The sequence below is a fragment of the Eulemur rufifrons genome, chromosome 8 (genome assembly GCF_041146395.1).
Source record: "Eulemur rufifrons isolate Redbay chromosome 8, OSU_ERuf_1, whole genome shotgun sequence".
Lineage (NCBI taxonomy): Eukaryota > Metazoa > Chordata > Mammalia > Primates > Lemuridae > Eulemur > Eulemur rufifrons.
The window spans coordinates 16,757,315-16,785,161 of record NC_090990.1 but is presented as its reverse complement, the minus strand read 5'-3'; the positions used below and the strand labels follow the sequence as shown (position 1 = coordinate 16,785,161).

At 41.7% G+C, this 27,847-nt stretch overlaps 1 protein-coding gene across 1 annotated transcript; it reads left to right on the top strand.

Moving 5' to 3' along the window:
- Window positions 1-8,535: 8,535 nt before the first annotated feature.
- On the top strand, window positions 8,536-14,917 carry SYF2 (SYF2 pre-mRNA splicing factor). The gene is made up of 7 exons (XM_069477471.1): window positions 8,536-8,583; window positions 8,815-8,922; window positions 10,961-11,086; window positions 11,868-11,985; window positions 12,553-12,643; window positions 13,649-13,747; window positions 14,546-14,917. Exons 1-7 carry the CDS (start codon window positions 8,557-8,559, stop codon window positions 14,709-14,711), a joined length of 735 nt encoding a protein of 244 aa, XP_069333572.1. The 5' UTR covers window positions 8,536-8,556; the 3' UTR covers window positions 14,712-14,917.
- The last annotated feature ends 12,930 nt before the right edge of the window (window positions 14,918-27,847 follow it).

Genomic DNA, 27,847 nt, shown 5'->3' with positions numbered 1-27,847 from the left:
AAAACCAGACTGTTTGTCCTCTGCTGTCACCACAGCAATCAACACAGAACACTGTGACCAAATGTAGGGATTTCTCTTCACTAGCAAACAAGCAGTTCTGCAGCAGACACCAGCTGGGTGTCCTCCAATTCAATTCTGATACTATCACACCTGGAGAAAGTGTCAGAACCCACAGGTTGAGGGCTCAGTTCCCAAGACTGCCCCCGCTTCAGATGCCAATCGCAAGCCCCAGGTTGTTTTTACCTCTGTTTCTGACCCGCTAGGTATAAATTGGAGGTTTCCATAACTCCCTCCTTGGGTTTGATTAATTTGCTGTAGCAGCTCAGAACTTGGAAACACATTTACTGGTTTATTTTAAAGGATACAGATGAGATGGATAGGATAAGACATGTGGTCTCTCTGGGCATGTCATCCCCCCAGAAACTCTCCATACCCCTTGCTCTTGGGCCTTTCAGGGAGACTCCATTGGGTAGGCATGATTGAAGCATGGGCAACTGTGTAGAAAAGTGGACAAAAAGGGTGTAATCTAATACTAATAGACTGGGGAAACGAAGCAAGGCCTATCTTTACAGTCTGCTTGGCATCTTTGTGCAGCATTTCTTCTCCCAGGTATTGGGCAACACCTCTTCTAAAATGGGGGTCTTATGACCTCCAATCACATAAGATAGGTCAGACAGAAAGGCAGGAAAGGATTCAAATCCTGTCTTGGGGAGAAAAAGGAGGGTAGGAAAAGGTTAGAAGGAAGATTCAGCTTTCTGAGGCATAAAGCACCCAATATTATAAGAAAAGACTGAAACAGGGGCTGTGGGAGTTATGAGCCAGGAACCCCTTTCCTCATGTACAAGAAGTGTTTGGTTAGTTGCAATGGATATGTGCCACTCCTGAGATTTCACTTCTGCAGAGATCTTTCGTTTCAGACCTCACCATTAGCTTTTTCCTTCAGCCTATTAACGTGCTTGAGACTCCTCCAATTCCTCTTTCTTTCCTTAGTCTACTGGCTTTTCTGTTTTTAGAAAGCCAAAGCTTTCGCAGAAGAACACGTGGGAAAGCTTCATCACTGTCCTCTACTACAAGGCTCCTGGTCATTCCTCTCATCAAACAATGGCAATTTTGTGAGAGTTTCAGTGGGAAATCATTAGACATCCACCTTACAGTCCTGATTTGGCTCCTCCTGACTTGTTTTTGTTTCCTAATCTTAAAAAAATCTTTAAAGGGCACCCATTTTCTTCAGTTAATGTAAATAAAAAAGACTGCATTGACATGGCTAAGTTCCAGGACCTTCATTCTTTAGGGGTGGACGAAACCACTGGTATCACTTGATGGAGCTTATGTTAAGAAATAAAGTTTATCTTTTACTTGTATTTTTCCACAAAATTTAAGTCCCCTCAAAATTGCACAATATTTATTAAATGTTGACATTACATTTTAGATATACTGGGTTAAATAATTAAAACGAACTCACCTTTCTTTTTACCTTTTTTAACATGGCTCTCCTATTTGTGTTGCACAGCTCTGAATCTAGTCTCTCCATACAATTTCTCACTGTCAGCACCATCTTGCTACATTGTCCATATGTTACATAGTAACAGCATATGACACCTGGGCAGCTGCATTCCAATTATGTAATGATGGCCAGCCTGGGGGCCCATACACAAAATCAGTTCTCTTCAGTGTTACAACGTCTAGGAGGGACTTAACAGACAATGACTAATAGGACTTAATGGGGTGATTATGAAAAAAATGCATAGAGAATATAAACTATACTCTTGTCTGCTTCTGATCTGGGTACAACGGTTTTAGTATCCATCTAGTGGAAAGTTTGTTCAACTTTTTCAGTCAGAATTATGTAAGCTGCACCAGTTGAGATATCCATGGTGTTGGCTACTGTTTCTGCTGTTAATTGTTCGTTCTTTTCAATTAGGACATGAATAAGATTAATTTTTTCCTCACAAATTGACATGGATGGTCTACCTCTGTGGGCTTCATCTTCAACATCATCTTGCCCCTTAAAATGAATTATATCCCTTTGTAAACTGCTGATTTCTGTAGGACATTGTCTCCATAAACTTTGTAAAGCATCAGTGATTTCACTATTCATCCATGTAAGCTTTTGCTGTTTGTTCTTGCTTCAATTTTACCAGAATTCACGTTGCTCTGATAGCAGCTCTTTTGAAACTGATGTCTTATTCTTTATAGTGCCTCCAACTGGATCCTGTTCAGACACAAGTCACTATGAGCTTATTTTGGTGCAAAAAAATGTTGAAATCCATGCATAGCTTTTTCATAATGCACATTTACCACAACCTTTAAGACCTCTCATATATGTTTTTGTATTGTTTGCAATCCAGTGTCTTGCACATAAAGCACACCTCAGTTTGTACCAGCCACATTTCAAGTGATCCACAGTCATATCCAGAGTGTGGTTACTATTTGGGAAGCACAGCCTTAGATATTAGGTTCAGGTGACATGCTTTCCTTTTTCTTAAGGGGTAAAGTAACTAGAGAAGCCAAGCTCACTGAATTCACCACAGCATAGTATCTTCTGGTTTTCTTCTATTAAGCTTACCTAGTAAAATAAAACTTGTTCTTATGAGTGGTCACTTTTGCAGAGGCTCAAATGTGTGTCTCTGGGATCCTTCCTCAAAATTTTCTTTCATTCAGGGATTTACGTGTACTTGTCTTTTTTCTTTGATCGTTTTCATTTTCTGTGCTGGTTCTTTGTCTTTTGCCCATGATTAGGATTCTGTCTTTGGCCTACTTCTCACTCTCCAAGTTCTTTTGCCAGTTTTCTCCACGACTTTAGTTACCATCTAATAACACAATCCTCATAATCTTCTGAGCTCCAGTTTCCAATGCCTTTCCCCATCTCTTCAAAATGAACCTGTCCTGTATTGAGCTTGTTATAGCACTGCCTGTTTGAGTTAGTGGCCTTACCACCCACCCAGTCACCTTCAGAGTAGTCCTCAAATCATACTGACATCTGCTTTTTTGGCTAAAACTGCAGTGGCTGTGGGGCATGCCTTTCCCCTCTGGGGAAATCCTGTTTATCCTTAAAACCCAGGTCAATATGACCTCTCTGAAGCCTAACCTTATTAGTCTTTCCCCTCCTTTCTTTTCCCTTAGTACAAAGGTATTAAGTGCTTCTTTGAAAGTACTGGAGAAAAATCTAAAAATATGATAAATGATTACAGTGGACCCTTGAACAACATGGGTTTGAACTGCACCGGTCCACTTAAATACACTCATATTTTCTTCTACCTCTGCTATCCCTGAGACACTGAGATCAACCCTTCCTCTTCCTCCTTCTACTCAATGTGAAGAGGACAAGGATGAAGACCTTTATGATAATCCACTTCCACTTAATGAATAGTATTTTTCTCTTCCTTGTGATTTCCTTAATAACATTTTCTTTTCTCTAGCTTACTTTATTGTAAGAACACAGTACACAGAACACATAATATACAAAATATGTGTTAATTGACTGTTTATGTTATCAGTAAAGCTTCTGGGTCAACAGGCTATTAGTAAATTTTCTGGGGATTCAAAGGTTATACGCGGATTTTTGACTGCATGTGGGGGTGGGGGCTTGGAGGTGTCGGCCCCTAAGCCCTATGTTGTTCAAGACTCAACTGTACTCTTTTTTTTAATTGAGACAGAGTCTCTCTCTGTTCCCCTGGCTAGAGTGTTGTGGCATCTAGCTCACAGCAACATAAAACTCCTGGGCTCAGGGGATCCTCAACCTCCTCAGGCTTCCAGAGTGCTGGGATTACAGGTGTGAGCTACCATTACTCAGTGAGTCACTGCGTCCTGCCAAGTTACACTATGTAGAGTTAGAATTTTATATGAACTCTGTTGACTCTGCTTAATAATTACCCTATCCGAAAAACAAATATAGAAGTGGTAGTAAATGGGACCATTTTCCAAACTAATAATCAAGTATTCTTTAATTTTTATCCAGATGGTATATTTCAAGACCATAAAGGTAATTTTGTCATTAGGCATGAAATCACTACAACTTTAGGCTGCATTCTGCTTTTCCAAGTCTATGACCATCCTATCAATTTCTTCTGTGGAAGGCACATGTGTTCCATGAAGAAGGCTGTTGGATTTTGGGTAGAACTCCTCTCCACTGAGAAAGAACAAGGTGGTGAGTTAACACTATTAAGATCCTGTACTTTCAGAACTGGACATTGTTTAGTGGTTGAAAATGGAAACACTTGGGATCAAAATTTGATTTCAAAGAAATAGAATTCATACTTGAGCATACTACCTGTCTTACATATTATAATTAGGGAAAGAAAGACTAAAGTTTAACATTGCTGCACATGAAGAAAGTGTAGATATCCTTCACAAGTAAGAGACCTAGTAACAGTAACATGATTAACACATATATAGCGTTTACTATGTGCCAACCACTGTTTAAGTGAATTATATGAATTAATTCATTTAATCCTTACAATAACCCTATGAAGAAAGCACTATTCTTATTCCCTGCGTACAGATGGAAAAACAGGCAGAAAGATAGTGTGACACAGCTTATTAAGTGACAGAGGCAGGCTCCACAACCAGGAAGCAAAGCTCCAGAAACAGCACCATTAAATTCAAGTCCTACTGATAACATACGAAGAGTATGCTATTACATTAAATCACATCGCCTTACTGTTTCTCTCTTACTCTTTCATATGTTCTAGGTCAGGCTTGATCTGCTTGGTCAACCAATGATACTGGTCTAACTAGGCAGCAAAAAAATCTAAAAATAAAATGAAAACCACAGGCTATTTTAGATGTTGGTGGACTAACAGACCTGTTATTAAATGGGTCATTAACAGGCCCATTCAATAAAGTAAAAGCCAATTTTACCTGAAAATCCAAGATTTTCTTTGTCCTCTTCTTTGTCCTTTCTCATCTTTCTGCACTGATCTCCCGTAACTTCATTTTCTCATAGTCTTCCTCCTTTGCTGCACATTCCTAAAAAGAAGGAAAAAAATATTAGCTCCATTGCCTCATGTAATTTCTTGATTCCTTCATAAATCAAGAAAGAACTAAAGACTGCCAGCAGGACTGTAAACTGATCAACTTTCAAAGAAAATTGTGGAATTTGCTATGATCCTTAAAAAATACAGCTCTAACATTGACACTAAAAATAGCTATGGCAAAAATAGCTAATAGCAGCTATGGCAGCATTATGTGTCCATCAAAATCCCTTCTCCCCTCCTTTCTGGGCTTATGGCTGCCCATTTCCCACCCTCCCTTGCAGCTGGGTCAGACCAGGTAACTTAAGTTCTCAACAAAATAAGAGCAGAAGTGCTGAGGGCAGCTCTCATGCCTTAAGACCTCTCCCCTTATACCCGTTCCCCTCCTGCTGGCTGGAACTTGTAACCATCTAGCTTCACCCATGTGACACCAATAACGTGTCAGGGAATAGCAAAGTAATAATGTAATGAATACTTATGTAGGACAGAGCTGCCCCTCTAACTTGGGCTGCGACCTAGGAACTGACACATGAGAAACTAATGAGCTTTATCTTTATCGGTTCTTATTGTCGGAGCTCTTGTTACTGTAGCTTAGCCTTTTACTCTAATATCCATTGGTTATGTAGCTCTGTGATCCAGGCACTGTTCTACATGTTTTACATATTTTATTCTCACAACGATGTAAAGTACAGATAAGGGAACTAGATCCAGAATACTTAACTTATCCTTATGCTGCTTCAATAAAACACAATATAATATTTAAATCCATAGTTTATGAGGATGGCAAAATCATACTTACTTTTTTCTTTTCTTCCTCCTGCAATTCCCATTCCAAACAAGCTTTTTTAGCTTCCCAATTTGCAGGTAACTTAAGTCTTTTAACTTCCTTCACAACTTCCTGGTGATTTAGTTTTTGAGCTTCATTCTGTCACCAGGACACATAAAGTTTGTAAGTATAGGCATGGAAACCAACTCAAATAGATGTTACCTGTCTTGGTGTCCTGTAGGCCAGGCAAAGCAGAGGTTTGGATTTTATCCTGAAAGGAGGGTAGCCACTGGAGGATTTTATATGAGCATGTGCTTGCGGTGGTGGCGGAGGGGTGGGGAGTGGAAGAATGATTAGATAAACAACTGAAACTATACCTTTAGGTATTATTTTACTGCCTTCAGGGAACAATGTGTGGTAGAGATGGAAAGAGCAATAGTTTGGGAGTAAAAAGGCCTGAGGGATAGTACTGTCTTGACTTCTCTCTGGCTGTGTGATTTTTTTTTTTCCTTTTTGAGACAGAGTCTCTCTCTGTCGCCTGGGCTAGAGTGCCATGGCATCAGCCTAACTACAACAACGTCAAACTCCTGGGCTCAAGTGATCCTCCTGCCTCAGCCTCCCGAGTAGCTGGGACTACAGGTGTGCACACCACCACGCCCGGCTAAGTTTTCTATTTTTAGTAGAGAGAGGATCTTGCTCGTGCTCAGGCTGTTCTGGAACACCTGAGCTCAAGCAATCCTCCTGCCTTGGCCTTCCGGAGTGCTGGGATTACAGGTGTGAGCCACCATGCCAAGTCCCTCCTCATCATCTTTTATTCAAAAATACTCTTGGCTATTCTCAGTTTTTCTATACAAAATTTTAAAGTTAATTTTTTAGAGAGGATCTTGCTCTGTCTCCTGGGCGAGTGCAGTCGCATCATCATAGCTCACTGCAACCTCCAACTTCTGGGCTCAAGCAATCCCCCTGGCTCAGCCTCCTGAGTAGCTAGGACTACAAGCACCAGCCACCAAGCCTGGCTAATTTTAAAATTTTTTGTAGAGATGGGGGTCTTGCTATGTTGTCCAGGCTGGTCTTAAACTCCTGGCTTCAAGCAACTCTCCCGCTTCAGCCTCCCAAAGTGCTGGAATTACAGGCATGAGCCAATGGACCCAGCTTAAAATTAATTTTTAAAATTTAGAATTGGAACTATATTCATATGGTTCAAAATAATATATTTTTATTATTATACCCCCCAAATAGATTATCACTTATATTAGCTTGTTTACCCCTCCTGATTTCTGTGTGCAAAACAAAAATATATTCTTAGTAATCGTAACTCTACTCACTATCCTTCTAAATATAGCATACTATGTATATAGTTCTGTATCTTGCATTTTTCACTTAGTATGTTTTGGAGATCTTTCCAAATTAGTATACAGAGAACTGCCCCATTCCTTTTCACAGCTTGTTAGTGTTCCACTGAATGTGCCATAGTTTATTTAACCAGTCTTCTCTTGACAGATATTTGAGTTGTTCCAATTTTTTGCTATCCTCCACCCCCCCCAAAAGGTGACAAGAACATCCTTGTACAGACGTCATTTTATACATGTGCAACTGTATCTGTAGGATAATTTCCCAGAATTGTGATAACTGAGTTAAAGAGTAAATACCTTTGTAATTTTTACAGATATTGCTGAATTGTCCTCTCTAGTGGTTGGATCAATTTTTAGTCCTACCAGCAATATATGTAGAATTCATGTTTTTTTCAGTCTCACCAACAGTGTTCTGTTTTAGATTTTTGCTACATTATTTCCAGTTCCAAAAAGCAAAAACAATAACCCACTGAGATTCTGATGGGAATAACATGACACTTATAAACTCATTTGAGATACTCTTTTGTGATATTATTTTTATGATTTTAAGTCTTCCAGCCAGAAAATAGGTTATTCTTCATCATCTATTCATCTTTTTCCCTTTCACTACTTCTATTAAACTTCATCATTTATGCAGATTTAATTTTTGTATACTTCAAATTGGTTTTTATATTTTATGTTATTTAAATTTTATATATAGATATCTTTTCATTTTGGGGATTACTTTTTCGTTTTTACCTCTCATTAGTAGTTGTTAGTGCAGGAAAAAATAGTTTTCTTATATTTTTCTTGTACCCAGCACCTTACTGAGTCATCTTTTTGCGTGTATATGTGGGCGAGGGAGATGAGCCGGGAGTAGGGAGAGGGAAGGGAGCCTGAATTACCTTAATAACGTCAGCACTGTTATTAATTCTGGCATTGCTTCTCCGCTGGGCACATAAGAGTGAGTAAGATGCGACAGACCCTGCTCTCCTCCAGTTAATAATGCTGATGTAGGGTGTCGGGGCGAAGGGGGGAATCTTACACTACTGAAGACGGTGTCAAATGACAGTGCTAAGCGTGAGACAAGGCAGTCAGGGAAGACCTGCTTCTCGGAGGAGGTGACATTTTAAGGCTAAATTCTGAATGGAAAGCGCTTTCCGCTCACGGGAAAGCAGGAAGAGTAGGTGACTTTCTATCAGTTCCCTTTCGGCCACACCTTCCCAGCCGTCCTCTCTGGAAATCTTCCCAAGCCTTTTTCCCTCCCCGCCACACACCTCCTTGCCCTTGCCTATGCGGCCTCTGCGGCTGCGCAAGACTCTGCCCAATCGAAAACATCTCACGGCTAAACGGGGCAGGGATTGGTCCCAAGTTCCTGAGGTTGCCCGGTGGGGCGGGGCTTATAGTAGCTTATTTGTACAGGGCGGTCCAAAGGTTGGCGGAAGTGCTCTGTGTTGTTGCCGGAAGTGGGAAGAGAGGGGTTGTGATGGCGGCCGCGATTGAAGCCGAGAGGGTGAGTGCGACTGGGCCTACCCAGAGAATTTTGTTAGTGCGGGTTCCGGGGAGAGGCAAGGCTAGAGGTGGGGGCAAAGCCTGGTGGTGGGCCAGGAAGGCGCAGACAATGTGGGGTTAGGCCGGTGGTGGAGGGCCCAGGCCCGGCCTATAGGGACCGGTGGGAACGCGGCCTGAGCCTCTTGGGAGAAGCCGAGCCAGCCCCTCCTAAAGTCGGTCCTCTTCGCCGCAGGTGCCGGTGGACAACGCGGAGGAGGGGCCCCTCACGGCAGCCGAGGAGCTGGCCTCCCAGAAGCGCGAACAGAGACTGCGCAAATTCCGGGAGCTACACCTGAAGCGAGTGAGTAGTCTTGGAGGCCAGCTCAGACCTGACATCTGGCCAGGCCTGTGCGCGTTTGTAGAGGGACTGGGAAGCCGCACCAGCGCGCCTGACACCGCAGAGCTGGAACTGGATCATCCCCTGAGATGAAAGGTTTATCCTGGTGGTTCTAAATCCTGGCAGCACATTGAGATCACTTTGAGAACTTTTGAAAATACACCTGTTCGCTCCAGCGCCCCTCCCACCCACATCCGATTTAATTTATCTGGCTAGGTTTGGGAGTCTCTATTTTAATACTGACAGCCTCCTGCTCTATGATTCTAAGAAACTCTTCATTTTGACTAGCTAAATATGTAGAGTTAGAGATAGGAGGAGACTTGTCCAGTGTCAATAAGAGAGCTGGCTACTTCATTTAAAAAATATGAGTCTCTACAGGACTCAACTTAATAGCCAGAAATTTACTATGGTAAATACAATGCTAGAGATTGGAACAAAGTGCCCTGGAAGTGCAGAAGAGGAGAGATTAATGCAGTTTGTGGGGCTCCAGTGAGTGCCTCATATAATAGGTGACACCTAAACTACTATTTGAAAAGTGAATATGATATTATTTAATATCAGACAAAGGAGTCTGAGGAAGAGACATCTAAGCAGAGAGAACAAATGCAAAGAAAGAGAATTCATATTAGGGATAAGAGTCTAGCAAACAGCTGGCTGTAGTTGGAGCTGAGAAAGAAATAAGCAGCTCCCGACTATTTCAGCATGGAGTGGCCTGACTGGCAGCTTGCCATGGTTTCACAAAACCCTAACATCTTGACTATTATAGTGAGATGAAACCAAGAAGACTGTTCAAACCACAGAAATAACCACACATCCTTTTCTTCTGGCCAACAGCAGTGTCTGTTATTACCAAATACAGCATTAGTCTCATTCCATTACTTTTTCTATATAAAAATTTAAGATATCTAATTATAGAATGACCTTGCTTTCTGACAGGGCCCAATTTAGAGCCTTGAACCCTCCCCTTAATCACCTAATACAAACCCAAATCTTGGAACTAGTCCCTCCTAACACTGTCTCAGTGGATTGCCCGTGGTTCTCCATGATTTGTTCTCTTCCTCAGTGCGACCAACTCAACTTTGTTGGACTGCAGGTGTGTTCTTGGTGTCATCAACTGGAGGGCATTGCCAGAGCCGAGAATATATGAGGGATGGTAGTTGAGAGGAGTATCTGTCTTTGCCCAGGAAAATTTAATGTAATAAACAGTTAAACAAACATGCTTAAATATTTACTTAGAGGGATTATGTAAAGAACACATGCCTGGAAATTAGGAGATATGACTTCTGGATGAACTGCTACCAGCCTGCGACCTAAGAAACACCTAGCTTAAGTTTTCCTTGAGATGATGGACTGATTTTGTTTTATACAGTTAAGTTTATTTTTAATTTTTTTCCCACCCCTCCCCCAGTTGTTTATTTTAAAATAGACTCTTCACTAGTACTTCAAATGAAAGTTTCCTTCATTTGTCATAATGTAAACTATTAAAATATTTTTAAAAGGAGGGAGAACTTGGAAAGGGTTAGAGATATTAAGATAGGCATTAAAGGTCTCCAGTCCCAAATTGAGGCTTTTACCTTGAATTAATCAGGATTACAAGAAAATTGAAAGTAGAATATCTTTCACGTCATGTGGTTTAATTTTATTTGATGCCATCTAAAGTCTGCTCAAGTGCCATTGTAATATGGCTCTCCCACTTTTTGAAACCTTGTTCCCATCCAAACCAAAGGGACCACACAGCTAAACACAGATAAAACTGATAAATTCTTAAGGCTCTGAAACAACAAACCAGTGCAGCCCAACACATTTTTCTCGACTGTATACAAATGCAAACCTTATTAGGCTGTTCCCTTGCTTAAAATCCTTTGATGGCTCTCTGTTGCTTTTAGGATAAAATGGAGTCACCTTGTTAATGTATCCTGTCTGACTCTCTTCAGAGAAGGCAAGATCTATTTGGATTTATTTTCTTGTTTCTGCTGACAAACTTTTTGTGTTACGGTTTTAGAATGAAGCACGCAAATTAAATCACCAGGAAGTTGTGGAAGAAGATAAAAGACTTAAGTTACCTGCAAACTGGGAAGCCAAAAAAGCTCGTTTGGAATGGGAACTGCAGGAAGAAGAAAAGAAAAAGGTTAGGAACTACTCTGCTATCTTAAGTGATTATTCAGTAATTCTATTGTAGTAAGATAGTGCAACATAGTTGAGTACACTGGCTCTGGAGCCAAACTGCCTGATGCTATTAGCTGCAACATTTGGGCCAGTTATTTAAACTCTCTGTACCTCTCTTTTCTCATCTATAAAAGAGGGACTATAATAACAATTTGAATTAATTATGAATTAAATGAGTTAATACATGTAAAGTATTTAAAACAGGATCTGACACCTGATAAACAATAAGTATATGCTTGCTCTTTTTTTTTTTTATTTCTTTTACTTTTTTTGAGACAGGTCTTGTTCTGTGGCCCAGTTTGGAGTGCAGTGGTGCAATCATAGCTCCCTGCAGCCTTGAACTCCTGGGCTCAAGTGATCCTCCTGCCCTACCCTCCTGAGTAGCTGGGACTACAGGTGTGCACCACCACGCCTGGCTAATTTTTCTGTTTTTTGTAGAGATGGGGTCTTGCTGTGTTGCCCTGGCTAGTTTCAAACTCCTGGCCTCAAGTGATCTTCCCACCTGGGCCTCCCAGAGTGCTGGAATTACAGGCGTGAACCACCGCACCCAGCCCATATGCTTACTTCTTGTATACCATAGCAGATTCTCAAATTTCCTTCAGATATTAATCATTTTTTAAATATTGCTTGATGACTTTATTGGATCTTTCTTTTTTTTAATTCTCCCATTGGATCTTTCTTGATTTAAGATAAATAATTATTCATATCATATTTGTAGGTATCAGCTTTTTTCTTCTTTTTAGGAATGTGCAGCAAGAGGGGAAGACTATGAGAAAGTGAAGTTGCTGGAGATCAGCGCAGAAGATGCAGAAAGATGGGAGAGGAAAAAGAAGAGGAAAAACCCCGATCTGGGATTTTCAGGTAAAATTGACCTTTATTGAACTGAACTTTATTGACTAGGCTGTCAGGGAAGCATTGCCTTCAGTGTTTCGGGCTTTAAGAAAGGATGTGCCCCTGTGCGTCTTCATGGATTGTTCTCTAAGGGGCCTAAAACCAAGAACAATACAAATATATCTCATAAGGCAGAAGTTAAAAAAAAAGGCTGCACTTCAGTCAGCTGGGTTCTTTTATTCTTTGTGATGAAATTTATCAAAGTCTGCTTATCAGCATCTTCAGGATAGAGGTTATGCTTAGATTAGTGTCTTGTGCATGTTATTACCTAAAACAGGTTGAGTATCCCTGGCCAGAAAATTCTAAATGCTTCAAAATCCAAAACTTCTCGAGCACTGACACGACGCTCAGAGGAAATGCTCATTGGGATTTTGGATTTAAGTTTAATGCAAACATTCCAAAGTCTGAAAAAAATCTGAAATCCGAAGCAAAGCATTTCAGATGAGTGATAGTCACCTGTAATAGTTCTGATTTTTCTCTCAATAGTAATGTCCAAATAAGGAAATATATCATCTCTGATTCTCATTTTATTTTTAGATTATGCTGCTGCCCAGTTACGCCAGTATCATCGGTTGACCAAGCAGATCAAACCTGATATGGAAGCATATGAGAGACAGAGAGAAAAACAGTAAGTTGTTTTTTCATCCTGAGGTAACGTGGGTATATTTGTGTGTGTGTGTGTGTGTGTGTGTGTGTATGTGTATGTATGTATACACACATCCATAAATAGAGATACTTTAATGTCGAGGTGTTGGGTAATCAGCAGCTGTCTGAGAATGGTCTTGGCTTTGACAACACTTTCACTTCACAACAGTTAAACTAATCATTTGGTTTTCTTTGTAGCTGGGCATTCTAATACTGGATGTTGAGTAGTTAAGACCCAGGTTATCATAGTTACTTAGATGTTATTTTAGGAGGCAGAATGCTTTAGTGCCTTCACAAAAAAGTTAGTGAACTTTGTGAAGGACCAGGTAGTAAATATTTTGAGCTTTGTGGGCCATGTGGTCTCTGTCACAACTACTCATCTGTGTTGGTATAGTGCTAGAAGTGCTGAGCTAGAAGCTCTAATACTTTGTGGTCTTTGATAAGTTCTTTAACTGCTGGCCACTGGCTCTCTAATCTGTAGAATGAAGATGTGGAATAGGTGATTTCTAGGGTCTCTTCCAATTCTGTATTTTTTATTCTTTTTTTGAGACAGGGTCTCGCTCTGTTGCCCAGGCTAGAGTGCAGTGGTGCAATCATAGCTCACTGCAGCATTGAGCTCCTTGAACTTGCTCGAGCAATCCTCTTGTTTCAGCCTCCTGAGTAGCTGGGACGACAGGCACACCACCACGCCTGGCTAATTTTTATTTTATTTTATTTTGTAGAGATGGGGTCTCGCTATGTTGCCCAGGCTGGTCTCCTGGGCTAAAGTGATCTTCCTGCCTCAGCCTCCTAAAGTGATGGGAGTACAGGTGTGAGCCACTGTGCTTGGCCTGTGGGGGGTTTTTTTTGTTTTAAGAAAAAAATTAAAGTAGGATCCCACAGTAAATAATAATGTATTTTATCTCTCACTTTGAATGTTAGTTTAGTTTGAGATTTGAAAACGGAGCACTTGTAGTGCTACCATAAGTTCATTTTGCTGTCCTTTCAGTGGAGAAGAATTTTTCCCAACATCCAACAGTCTTCTTCATGGAACACATGTACCTTCCACAGAGGAAATTGATAGGATGGTCATAGATCTGGAAAAACAGTAAGTACTCAGTGGAGCAGCCTGTAATTTTAAATGCTTAATGACAAAATGGACTTAAAATAGGCACCTAAGTCTATTGTGCTTAGAATGAATTGATACACAGAAATTATACTTGCTCACTTATGACCCAGTATCTATAGTGGTTTGGGGATAGATAGCAAGTATGGACTGAGTCCATGTGACTTGGAATGGAGGTGCAAAAATTGGTGAAATTGAATTTTTACAATTGAAGGGGAAAGATCTAAAGATAATTATTCTTCTTTAAAGACTTTAACCGCCACTCTGCTATTTGATTTGAAGAAACAAGAATGTTCTAGATGTTCCTCACTTACGTTTGTGTTTCTTAATACTGATAGAGGTGAATATTAGGTAGAGCAGAATGAATATATTGATGTATCTTAGGAGTTAATGATGTAAAGTATTAAGAATAGTGTGTGGCACATGCTGTGTACTCAGGATCAGCTGCGGTGGTTATAATTGATATTATTGTAATAATTATCTTCTTTTAAATAATACTTTATGTGTTGAGTTCCTACCAATGTATCATGGCCCTTTTAGAGGCATTCTGAAGATGAGTCTGTATTTCCTGGATTTCATAGTTCATACTCCGGGATGTACCATTAATTAGCAATTTCAACTTAAACTCGATGAAAACTGGGCTTGCTTTTTTTTTTCCCCTCCCCAAAGTGTGTTGTTCTAAATGTACTGATTCTATTCTCAACTGTTTGTCCATGTTTTATTAAGATCAAAAAAAGGGGGCAGTTTTGAATTTTGTAAATTACTTTCTTCTTCCCCCAGAATTGAAAAACGAGACAAATACAGCCGGAGACGTCCTTACAATGATGATGCGGATATCGACTACATTAATGAAAGGAATGCCAAATTCAACAAGAAAGCTGAAAGATTCTATGGGAAGTATACGGCTGAAATTAAACAGAATTTGGAGAGAGGAACAGCTGTCTAATCCCTTCAAGAACTGTTTATCAAAGCTTGAGAATGGAGTGAAAATTTCTGCTAGCAAATTCAAGTCTCTTTGAAATTTTACCAGTAATCCACAAGTTAGTTTATGCTTTCCCACTCAGCATTTAGAAATGAAAATGTTGTTTCTTAAACGTATATATTTCCACATTTTTGTGCTTGGATATAAGATGTATTTCTTGTAGTGAAGTTGTTTTGTAAAAATCTACTTTGTATAAATTCTAATTATATTATTTTTCTAAGTATTTTAAATATGTATGACTGTTTCATCTTTGAGGCATTTCCAAATGCAGTCATGCTGCTTTGAATTTTGAATTTGATAACGTCTAGACTTGGGAGCCATTTGGGATTGTGGACTCTGAAGCCAAGGGATTGTGGGCGCAAGGAAGATAGCAGTGGCTGCCGGAGGCGGGGCTGCTTATGACCATGTTCAGGGAATGGCAGAGCTGTCCTCCCCTGAGCATTGACCATGTACAGTTCCTTTTTAACAATAAAATGCTTCGGATTAGAATCGAAAACACTATCATTTAAAATATGTGTATATGTACATTTGTCTACATATGTCATGTTTCCATTCCATGAACACTGAACGTTTTATTATGGAAATTTCAAACACATTCAAGAGAAAACTAATGATACAGTGAATCCCATATGCCCAATACCCGTGTTCAGCAGTCATCAATGCGTGGCCAATCTTGTTTCATCTTTACTTCTATCCACTTTTCCCCTTATGATTCTCATATTATTTTGAAGCAAATCCTAGAAGTATAATTTCATCTATAAATACTTCAGTATGTGTATCTGAAAGACTTAAAAAATGACTTACCACAGCAATAGTTTTATTTTCATAAAGATCCAGATTGTTTTTTCTATATGTTGAATTAAATGCTAAACACCTAATTAGGACATTCCAAATTAAGAGAAATCTGAAATTCAGAAAAATTTCACAATTACTTCAGCTTTAGTGTTTAAAGACAATTTAACATTTAATTCCACTGATGATGAATCCCCCCCCCCTTTTTTTTGAGACTGAGACACACTCTATTGTCCTGGCTAGAGTGCAGTGGCATCATCGTAGCTCACAGCAACCTCAAACTCCTGGGCTCAAGCGATCCTCCTGCCTCAGTCTCCTGAGTAGCTGGGACTACAGGCATGCGCCACCATGGCCAGCTAATTTTTCCATTTTTTGATAGAGTTGGGGGTCTCGCTCTTGTTCAGGCTAGTCTCTCAACTCCTGGCCTCAAGTGATCCTCCTGCCTTGGCCTCCCAGAGTGCTAGGATGTTTGAATATTTCTGTTCCCATTTCTACTATCTTAGTTCAAGATCTTTGGTCCTGAATATTGCAATAGCCTTAAAAATTACCTTTAAAATATTGTCAAATGGAATCTGGCAATATGTTTAAAAGAACAATTCACTATGACTCACCAAGTTTTATTCTAAGAGTGCAGAGTTGTGTGTAGACTATGTTAGTTGCCTGGTTTAATTTTAATTCTCCTTTATTACCAACTGGAATCCTGATTTGTGTGTGTGTGTGTGTGAATTTGTGATATTTCCAGCTAAACAATTGGTTCCTCAGGCTGACTTGCTGTTAAAGGTGGTCAAATGTTATATTCCGGCTAATGAGACACATGCTAAATTTATTTTGAGAAATCTTTTGCTTTTCCGATAGGGGAGTTGCTGGTCCTTGCTTCCCCCTTCCTTCTTCCTGTTGGGATCACATACATGAGTCCTGGAGTTGGAGCAGCCATTTTGTGCCAAGAAGTAACAAATGAGGCCAAAAGTCAACATCAAGAGGGGGTGAAGCAGAACCTGGGTCCCGTTGGCATTGCTGAACATCTGCACCAGTTCTAGATACCTGCCTCTCTTCCTGTTACTTGCTGTTGAATTTCAGGACAAATGTGAGCAAATGTTACACATGCATATATCAATAGTTTCTCTCCACTCTAGAAATAAGTACCTAGAAATGCAGATGGGAAGAAATAGTCTAGTTACAATAGCAACAAAAATTATATTCACACACAAATTTAATGAGAAGGCACAGGATCTGTGTGAAGAAAATTGACTAATTGTATGAATACATAGGAGACTTCTGCTTCAAAACGAGATGGAGTAACAGGAAATTGGTTTACCTTCCCAGTTGAAAAACTAAAAAAAAAGAAAATGTCACATATGAAACAATAGTTTTCAAGATACTGGAAATCAGGCAGAGAAGGACGGTGATCTCTGGGAGAGAGGAAACAAACAAGGACAAGATGAGCCCTGTGCCTGCCCCAGCTGGCTACCTTTAGAGGACTTCCGGGATGTGGTGTATGGAGAGAGTCCAAATACAGTTGCACTGGAGGTTAGGGCTTCAAAAGATACATTTGCCGGGAATGGGAGGGGTGCAATTCAGTCCACAACATCACCCAACCATATGGTGCCTCAGTTTCCCCAGCTTTAAAACCTTAGAGGGCTGTTGTAAGGATCAGATGAATGGAAAGTGCTTAGACCAGTGCCTGACTCAGAGTGGATACTGTTATTATAGTTGCAATATTATAACAGCAATAATAAAGCCAGTGAGTGTCATCAGCCTCACGGACATTTCCTTACTCTGTCTGGTCTCCTTTCTTCACCTCCAAATGAAGACAATGCCAAAGTGAACTTTCAGCAATCTTCAAGAGAGGTAGCATTCCCCTGTGACTTGTTCCCCACACATAAAAGCGTTGGCAGTTTTAAGAGAAGAACCAGCAGAGACTTACTCTTTCTGCCAATCTGATGCTTTGAAAAGACAGGAAATTCGGGAGTTTTTAAGCTTCCCTTTCCCAGGAGCTCTTGTGCCAATGCTTGGTCAGTAGCAGTAACTAAGTGATGTTTTGCGGCATCCTAGCCTTGTTCCTCTGGGGCTCTCTTGAGAAGCTCATCCCTCAGGCAAAATTGCCTGGGCTGCTTCTCCAATCCAAAGTGGTTAGAGTCAAAATCCAGTTTCTGCGAAATGATGACGCTTTGCAGAACCAGGGACCCGAGGACCAGAGGTTCTCTCTGGCTTTTCACTCAATCTGAACCAGCATTTAAGGTTGAATCGTTAAAAATAACAACAATCCAAGACATCTTTTTAAATTGTTCACATTTTGGATGAAAAGTTTAGCTTTGGATCTTGTCTTGTCCCTGCAAATGGGGATGTCGGGTTTCTGTTTGGAAACCTGTCGTGGTGCTGGGAGCTCTATAGGCTGGAGGGACCAAAAGAAATTGGGAAATATGGACAATATCTCACCTCTCTGAAATGTATGGGTGGGGGAGGGGAGAGGGAGGGCGAGAAAGGGGGGGAGGGGCGCTAATTTGTGTGTTTCTTCAGCTGGAAATGGTCCACTGGGGAGAGAGGCAGAAAATACCCAATAACCTCAGAAATACACCCTAGAATGTATGGAAGGTGTTCACCACATATATGAAAAGGCTAAACGTAAAACATTTAAAATATACCACAATAACACAATTTAGAAATCCTGTCTTGGTATTTCTTATTCTTATTAATATAATAGAAACCTTCGAATAAGGACCCGCCTTGTTTTTTCCTGCGTGCACAGCCACGGAGCCCTGGAAGCAGAAAGAGGGTGGAGGCGGAAGCCAGGGACAATTAAACGGCACCTCGACGAGATCACAGCAACTCTGCAGCGCCCCCTTGTGGGAACTGAGAAGCATAATTTCAAAATCAGTTTTTTATTTTTTAAACCCAAGCTTGAGCCAGCACTCCACCAGAGGTGTCGTTATGAGAGAGCCTTAAAAAAAAAAAAGGGCATTTTTCTAGTTATAACATTAGTCCATAGTCATTGTAGAAAATTGCTTCCTCTGATTTGGGGAGAAGGGTGGAGGAGTTCAAAGAAAGTATGAAATTTTACTGGTTTATGAAATCCTTAAGTATGGGAACCACAGGACTAATTTACACCCCTTTTAAAAAAATGAAGTATAACTTACATGCCATAAAGTGCATCATTCTGAGTGTATATATGGATGAATTTTTAAAAATTCATTTAATTAACAATTTTTTTTTTTTTTTGTAGAGACAGGGGTCTCACTGTGTTGTCCAGGCTGGTCTTGAACTCCTGGCCTCTAGTGATTCTCCTGCCTCAGCCTATCCAGCAGATAGTACTACAGGTTTGTGACACCACACCCAGCTATTTATTTATTATTTATTTATTCATTTATTTATTTTCAGACAGGGTCTCACTCTGTTGCCCAGGCTAGAGTGCAGTGGCATCATCATAGCTCACTGCAGCCTCGAACTCCTGGCAATCAAACTCAAGCAATCCTCCTGCTTCAGTCTCCCAAGTAGCTGGGACTACAGGTGCACACCACCATGCTGGGCTAAATTTTGTATTTTTTGTAGAGATGGGGTCTCACTATGTTGTTCAGGCTTGTCTGGAACTCTGGGGCTCAAGCGATCCTCCTGCCCTGGCCTCCCAAAGTGCTAGGATTCCAGGCATGAGCCACCATGCCTGGCTGGGTGAAATTTTCCATACTTATAAACTTGTGCAACCACCAACCATGTCCAGCCATAGAGGGGAGCCCTATGATGTCTCCCAATCAAACCATCCCCCAAAGGTAAACATTGTTTTGACTTTTATCACCTTGGATTTGTTTGCCAGTTTTGGAGCATACAGTATTTACTCTTTTGAGTCTGACTTCCTTTGCTCAAAATCGTGTCTGTGAGATTTGTCCAGGCTGTGTGTAGGACTATCTTAAGCTTTACACTGCTTTCCAATTTTGAGATTGTCTGATTCCATGAGGAGGGAGGAAATGAGGGAGCAACAATATTTGAGAGAGATTCTTGATATAGCTTTAGAGTTGATGGTTTTAAGCTATTTAGCAGAATGATGATTATTTTGAAAGGCAACGTCTTCAGTGACCTGTGCCAGCATCATATGTGGTCTGTGCGGGGCAGATAACTTGTCTTCAGATTGAGAGGAGCTAGACCAACCTTCACGTGGACCCGAATGAGATGTTAAGATTCTGGGCTTTGGGCTGATGTAAATGGTGGTTGTTGTTGGGGAAGGGAGTCCATTTTGCATGTGGGAGGGCTGTCAGTGTTTGTGGCCAGAGGGTGGGCTGTGGTGGAGTGGAGTGTCCGAACATGGCCACACTGATGTCTGTGCTCTCCTTACAACATGGTGTTGATGGTCCTCTGTCAAGAAGGGAAGTATGAGTTTGCCAGGGGCGCTGTGACAAAGCACCACGGACGGGGTGGATTAAACAACAGAAACCTGTCGTCTCATAGCCGTGGAAGCCAGAAGCCCCAAACCAAGGTGTCGACAGGGTTGGTTCCTCCGAGAGCTGTGAGGGAGAATCCATCCTGTGCCTCTCCCCTTGCTCTGGGTGTTGCCGACGTGTACGGCACTTCCTGGCCTGTAGAAGCATCACCTTGATCTCTGCCTTCATCTTCACGTGGCATGTCCTTGTGTGCTTATCTGTCTCCAAATTTCCCCTTTTAATAAGACATCACGTACATGGAATCAGAGTCCACTCGAATTATCTACCTTGATTACCTCTGTAAAGACCTTTTCTCCAAATGAGATCACAGTCTGAGGTGTGGGAGTTAGAACTTCAACATGTGAGTTTGGGGGAATGTAATTTAGTCCATAGCAGGTAAGGTCTGTGTTTACTCTCCTTGAACTTGGGTCGGCCCTTGTCACTGTGATGAAGTGATGCTGAATGACTTCCGAGGCAGGTCCTAAGAGGCAACACAGCTTCTGCCTGACTCCCTTTCTGGATGCCTGCCTTTGGAATCCAACCACCACGTGGTGGAGAAACCCGGGCCACGCGGAGAGGCCACGTGTGGGTCTCGGTTGACCGGCAGCATCAACTGCCAGATATGTGAGTGAACAAGCCTTCAAACGATTTTAGTCTCTAGCTTTCGAGTCTTACGGTGGAGGTGACAGATGCCATGTAGCAGAGTTAAGCCACTCTCCCATCTCTTGTCCAAATTCCTTACCCACAGAAACTGCAACTGGCAGGCGCTGCTTTGGGCATTGCTTAGTGGTGCAAACATTGTTTAACTGAGTCAAGAAGTCTCAAAACAAAGTTTCAAACTACCCTGATCAAAACAAGACCGAGGCAGGACAAGTTACATGAACATTGCTCCCTTGTTTAGCCTGTAATTAACCTGTGGCTTAAATAGAGGGGAAAAGGAACCGCGGGGCTGGTTCTTCTCCCCAGGGAGAGTCAGCCTCTGCTCTGTGGAGCAGACTTTCTATGGTTTCTGAATAAATCTTGCTTTCACTTTATACTGTCGGCTCGCTCCTGAATTCTTTCTTGTGTGAAGCCAAGGACCCAGTTGGACTTCAAGTGGCTCCCAGCATTGGGAGTCACCTTTCCTGTGTCATCTTTGTGGCACCCAACGTGGGATGAAGGGGGACCCCCCATCTGGGCCCCAAATTAAGACCAAGGCGCTATTTGGAACCCAAAGGATGGGTAAGTTTCCCTTTGTCTAGTTTGTTTTTTTTTTAGTTTTCTTGTCTTCTGAGGTGTCAGAACCTTTCATTCCATCTCTCTTTCCAACTCTGTTCTGGAGACTTTCTGAATTAAAGGACACAAACTCACTGCATCCATCTAATTACAGCCCCAGTAATGGGGTGGCAGGAGTTGAATCTCCACCGTGCGGATTCAAGTAGCTGACGGATGCCGGTGACTCTGGCCTTGGGAGTTGGGGACTTGTTCCCACACTGAGCAGGAGTCCAACAATGCACTATCTCCTGTTGCCGTTCTTCTTCGGTCTCTTCTGTGTTTTGGACTGTCCCTGACCTGTGCTGAGCTTGGCGCATAAATGAACGCCTGTCGTCATTTCCTAGCTGCATTCATACTTTTTGCGTTAGCTATCGGGGTGATGGTTTCCATTCTTTGTAAAGCAGGTCATTTTCCCTGTCTGTTTTGAAATTCTTTTGTTAAATAGAGGTCCTTTATAGTGGTGACTCTCGGACGCCAGAGCCACATTGTTTTAGTGACCCCAAGTTAAAGGACTGAAATAGGCCCGTTGGAGAGACCGGGTGGCGGAAATAGGCCACACTTTGGCTGAAGTAGGCTGCACGCTGCCCCCCGGGCACCCTGGGGTTTTTGGCAATTGGGAAAGGGATTTTCTTTGTTTTGGTGACCCCAAGTTAAAGGGCTGAAAAAGGCACCTTGGGGACATTGATAGGCTAAACGAGGCCGTAAATCCTGGATTCAGGGCAGGTAATTGCATTAGCCACCAGTCCCGGGTTTGTTTCATTTTTGCTGAAAACTGAACTGCCTTGTGCCCCTGCCAACCTTTCGTTTTGTTTTGTTTTTTGCTGCCTTTGTCACGCGGCTCTGTCCTTGCATGCCCTCCCAGCCCCCATTTTTCTGCACAGATCTATCCTCTGGCCTTTGTGCTTTCTCACCTGTGCTGACCTTGACCTTGCAAGGCTCGGCCACTGTTGGCTTGTTGACTTTCTCAGAGGAAGAGGGAAGGTGGGAATCTGAGAGACAAGACACCGGGCTTAGGGATGGGGCTGACAACCAGCATCCCGGAGGACTCCCCGCTGGGATGCCTCATCAGCAACTGGGAGAAATTTAAGTTAGAAGATCTCAGAAAAGAGAGGCTTATTTTCTATTGCAATACCGTCTGGCCCCAGTACCAACTTGGAGACCAGGAAACTTGGCCTGAAAATGGTTCTTTAAACTATAACACAATTTTACGATTGGACTTATTCTGTAAAAAGGAAGGAAAATGGGTAGAAATCTCTTATGTACAGGTTTTTAAGGCCCTCTATCTTTTATGGCCCTCTATCCCAGGCACCAAGAAACTGTCCCAGACATCTAGGACCTAGATGACCCCCTTTTAGCCCCCCCAGGAGGCCTGCACCCCATCCTGGAGCCTCTTCAGTCTTCGACTCTGAGGAGGCTTCCGCCCGCTCTCCCGCACAGGACTTTTGCCACCTTTTGCGGACTGGTGAATTTGTCTTATCTCATGGCTGCGATTTGGAGGTAGAAAAATATTAGATCATTGGGTGTATATATGTATATATGTTTAAATGTGTTTGTGTATGCATACGTGTATTATGTTATATGTAAATTAAATAAGTCTAAATTCTTTTCAAGTTCATGTAAAGTTAGTAAATTTTTGATAAATAAGACTAATTTAATATTGGTGGTTTAATACAAATAGCTCAATCTGAGTTATCAGCAAAAAAAAAAAAAAAAAAATACCCAGGTGTTTAAAGTTCTTACTAAGGTAAATATCTAATATTCATAGGCTATAAACACAGTTAATAGAAAATAACTTAAAATAGTAACTAAGATCTAAGTAAACTGATAAAATAATAAATTGGAGAAACATAAATAAAATAGATGTTTCTATAATAACAGGCAATTCAAAATTTCCTGCTTCTTAGGTTTTTTGCTAACATTTAAAGTTACTAAAAATAGGAATTCTGGTCCATGCGTGTGATTCTACATATGGGGTGTGCCAAGGAATAAGATGGGTTGTGAAAGAGGCATGAAATACATTGAAGAAATTATGTATGTAATTTTGTCTAATTCAGAGGTTGTCTGGAAATTGACTCAAAGTATGGATTTGGAGGGAAAAATAAAAGCAAGATAAAAGGTAACTAGTAAGGTAGAGAAAAAGATGTAGAAAAGCTGTGAGTATGGAAATGTATTTTTGTTAAGAAAGATCAGAGAGGGAATGATTTGTGTGGGAAAGGATCTTGTGTGGTGACTTTTTGTCCTGGAACAGAATGGCTGGTTATTTGGGAAAGAGGAAATTTAGGACAAAAAAAGAAAGCCCAAGCATGTCGTCGACGGTCTGTATAGGTTGTGATGGGGTTCGTGGAGGGGAATTTATGAAAGAAGTTTGTGTATGGTTGAGTTGGCTATAATTAAACGAGAAAAGTTTTGGTTAAACTCGTAAGGTTTTCTTGAAATCCTGATTTTTTCTTAATGATAACTGCAAAAGTGTTCTGATTCTGGTTCTATCTGAATCTGCTTATAAAACTTCTCAGATTATATCTCAAAAGTTCAATTTTGCTATGTCTAGCTGCTTCCAGCTTTTCCTCCCCTTGCAAGGGCTGGAATGGTAACTGTTCCCTTTAACCTTTATCATTGGCTTCTATAACTTTTCACCTCTGGTTCTAAGTGTGTTATTATGGCCCGAGAGTAAAATGCTTTATCTTAAAAGCCATGTTTTCCTCCCATATAACTTAATTCTATTCTTGACTTTTCTAGATGTTTCTGAATTGTTCCATGTGGTCAGAACACTTTCCATGCTGTTACCAAGGGTCATTTGCTCCTCTACTCAAAGCGATAGTTTTTCTTGTTGACGTCCCTCTACATTGTGCTGGGCGCTCCTGACACTGGACAGCTTCCTGTGTCTGAGTCGGGTCCCCTTTTCATTAGGTTTGACTTCAGAGTTGTCTGGGTGTCACATTACAGAAGGTTTTTCTTTTGGTAACTGGCCTTAGAAACAGAGATTCTGTGTTTTGTTGGGATGGTTCCTATATTGTCCTTGTTAGGTTTTTTGATTGCTGGGAAAAAAACGAACTTTAAAAAGTTGAGGTTTTTGCATCCACGTGGCTTTATGTGTTGCCTTTTAAGTCGTTTTGATTATCAGTCTCAGGTGGGTGAATGCTGCTATTTTACAGTGACATGTGATTCTGTTGTGATTGGGAGTTTTGGGCCTTTTGACATCTGTGAGGAGCATCTGTGTCAAATATTGTTCACTAACCCTCGTGCTGTTAAGTTACAGGGCCTTGACTCATGGGGATCTAACGCCAAACTCAAGTTAACCCAAGTCCTGTTTTCAGACCTGGGAAAAGACAACAATCAAAATAAACTGCTTTCATGAGACAAAGGACAAGGCCTGTATTCAGAGACATTAAGACTCATTTAATGATTTTGCTTCTATCTAAATTAATATAGATTTGCTACTAAATTATTCAAATGTTTAGCTACCTGTATGCTTCCTTTTCCGGTCATTCTCAGAACTAACTAGTTGGGGACATTTGTCTGGGATTCAATCTGTTTCTCGTGAGCCCCCACAGGCTGGCACGGAGGAGCTGGCCTGCTCCTGCGAGTCCAGAGGACCTCAGGTCGCTGTTCACGAGGCTGCCTCCCGAAGACGCAAGAAAGCTAAGTAACACCCTCATTCCAATGACTACGATGAATGTGCTCACTCTTCTTTTCTTAATCATTTTCCTAGTAACTACTGGCCATTACTTTGCTTGCTTCCTAGGGGCTGGAATCAAGTCACTTGCACAGTTATTAACCAACTTGCATTTCGCCTTGGTTGTTCACCATGTTTATGCTATCCTCCCTCTGCCCCCTGGAAAAGACCTTTTCTGTCCATCTTCCATGTAGGAAGACAACCATGTTGCATTTTGGCTGAACAGGGAGTGGTAAGTGCTGTTGCAAACACATCTTGTTGCAGCTACATTAATGATTTGGGGGAGGTAGAGCAAAGGGCAAACATTTTCCTTCACCAGGCTGCCTGGCTACTTAACACCAATAACCCCACTGCCCAGGCCCTCAGGGAGTCTAGCAAGGGATATTTGCGCAGTACCATTCGGTTCTTTCCTTTCTTAGGGCCTTTATTAGCTATCTTCCTTTCGATCTTTGGACCATGTTTGTTTAACCGTCTGGTAAACTTTGTATCTTGCAGGGTACAGTAATTGCAATTCAAGTTGATGCTGATGCCGGGCTGCCAACCCACCAGCCGATCCAGGACGTGGACGCATCCTGCCCTGGGCCCCCTACTCCTCCCATGATAGGCAGGGCCAACACCCCTAAAGTCAGCCTGAAGCAGTTACAGAAGACAGACCTCCATCCTTCTGCAACCCTTTAAGATTATGGGGGAGTATTATCTCTGAGGGGGGAACTGGCAGGCGCTGCTTTGGGCATGGCTTCACTGTGCAAACATTGTTTAACTGAGTCAAGAAATCTCAAAACAAAGTTTCAAACTACCCTGATCAACACAAGATGGAGGCAGGACAAGTTCATGAACATTCCTCCCTTGTTTAGCCTGTAATTAACCCCTTGCTTAACTAGAGAGGCAAAAGGAGCCCTGGGGCCAGTTCTCCCCCAACCCGGGGAGAAGTAGCGTCTGCTCTGTGGAGCAGACTTTCTATAGTTTGAGAATAAGTCTCACTTTCACTTTATACTGTCAGCTCATTCCTAAATTCTTTCTTGCATGAAGCCAAGGACCCACTTGGACTTTAAGTGGCTCCCAGCATTGGGAGTCACTTTTCCTGTGTCAAAATCAGAAGAGATAATAATTTGTGTTGGTTGTTTAAGCCACTAAGTTTGGGGATGATTTGTCACACAGCGTTAGGTAACTAATACATACTACCTCCCTCAAATGGCTCTTGTGAAGTTTAAATCAGCCAATAGTCAAAATAAACCTGGTGTCATGCTTGCCTCATAGCAACAAGAGAACAAACTTACTAGTAGTGTGATATTGTAAAATACATATTTGGTCTCTGTCCCTGGTTTCTGAGACAGAGCCCCTAAAACCCTTGTAGAAGGGGCACTAGGAGAATCTTTTGTTCTAGTATTTGGTCTTTGACCCCAGTTTCTGCCCTGGAGCTTGTAAGACCTTTGCAATTTTCTGAGTGATAGGAGCCTCTGACACAGAGCTCCAATGTCCCTTGGAATTTCCTGGTGATAGGAACATCTTTTGTTCTTGGGGAGGCTCCTGAAAGCCCCGGGGTAGGGGCTGGTTTCCAGGGGAACCAACCATGTGGTTAGAGAGTTGGAACTTTCGCGTCCCCCCTTTGGCTGAAAGTTGAGTTGATCGCCAGTGGCCCATGATTCAATCAATCATGCCCGCATAGCAAAGCCACCATAGAAATCCAAAGGGACAGAGTTCAGAGAGCTTCCACATCACTGGACACGTGGAGGTTCCTGGCGGGTCTTGTGCCTCGAGAGGTCCATGCCCCTTCCCACTACCGCGTCGCATGCATCCTTCCCTTTGGCCGCGTGTCTGTACCCTTCGTACTATCCTTTATACTAAGCCAGCAAATGCAAGTGTTTCCCCGATTCTCTGAGCTGCCCTAGCAGATTAACTGACCCCAAGCAGGGCGTAATGGGAACCCTGATTTATAGCCAGTCGGTCAGAAGTGAAGGTGACAACCCACTAGGGATTGTCTCAAGTGGGAGCAGCCTTGTGGATCTGAACCCTTAACTGGTGGGATCCGCCGCTATCTCCAGGTAGGTAGTGTCAGGATTGAGTAAATTCTGGGACACCCAGCTGGTATTGCTGGAGAGTTGATGGCTGTTGGTGGGGAGAAATCCCCACACATTTTCGTGACCAGAGGTGAAGTGTGCATTTTAAAAGGGTGGATTTTATGGTAAGTGAACTATATCTCAACAAAGTTGCTAGGATTTCTGTTTATAACCATAGCAGGAAAAGACTTCCATTGAGTTTGGAAGGTCTGTTTGATTGGTAGGCTGTGCGGCCTTTGCAAAATTCACTTGGGTGTGATTTCTAGGGGGCCCCTTGAAAAGACAAAGTAGCCCAAACAGATTCCCAAGAGATATGTGATTGCTCATCTTGAGAAATACCAAAATTCAATTAAATTATTCATTTAACAAGCTGTATTGAGCACCTGTTATATGCTAGGAAGTGTTCTAGAAGCTTGGCTGTATCCATGAACAGAACAAAGCTTCCTGTTTTTGGCTTACATCCCAGCAGGGGGAGACAAACAAATAATAGGTAAGCACAATAAATAAGTAAATTATACACTACATCGGAAGGTTTTCAATGCTATGGTGAAATAAAAAAGTAGAACGTGTCTGGTGTGTTTGAGAAGCAGCAAGAAGGCCAGAGTGGCTGGAGTGGATCTGGATGAGCAGAGATATCAGAGCAGTTTTGAACTTGAGCTTCAAGTAGAAACACACAGAGGCTCTGAATTCAAGGGTTGATGTTAAGCTGCTTCTCCTGTGGGCAACTCTAAACTGCCCCTCCAGGGCGAGTGGCGGCAGGTATCGATTGGTTGTTATTAGCAAGGATTTGTGACTTCTCTCCTGCTATTCTGTGGGGACAAGGACCAGCCAATTTAAAGAAAAAAGAGGAAGATACAAAGACGTAGTATTTGGAAAAATTTCTCCTATATGTAAGAAAGTCAGCAGTGGTTAGGAATG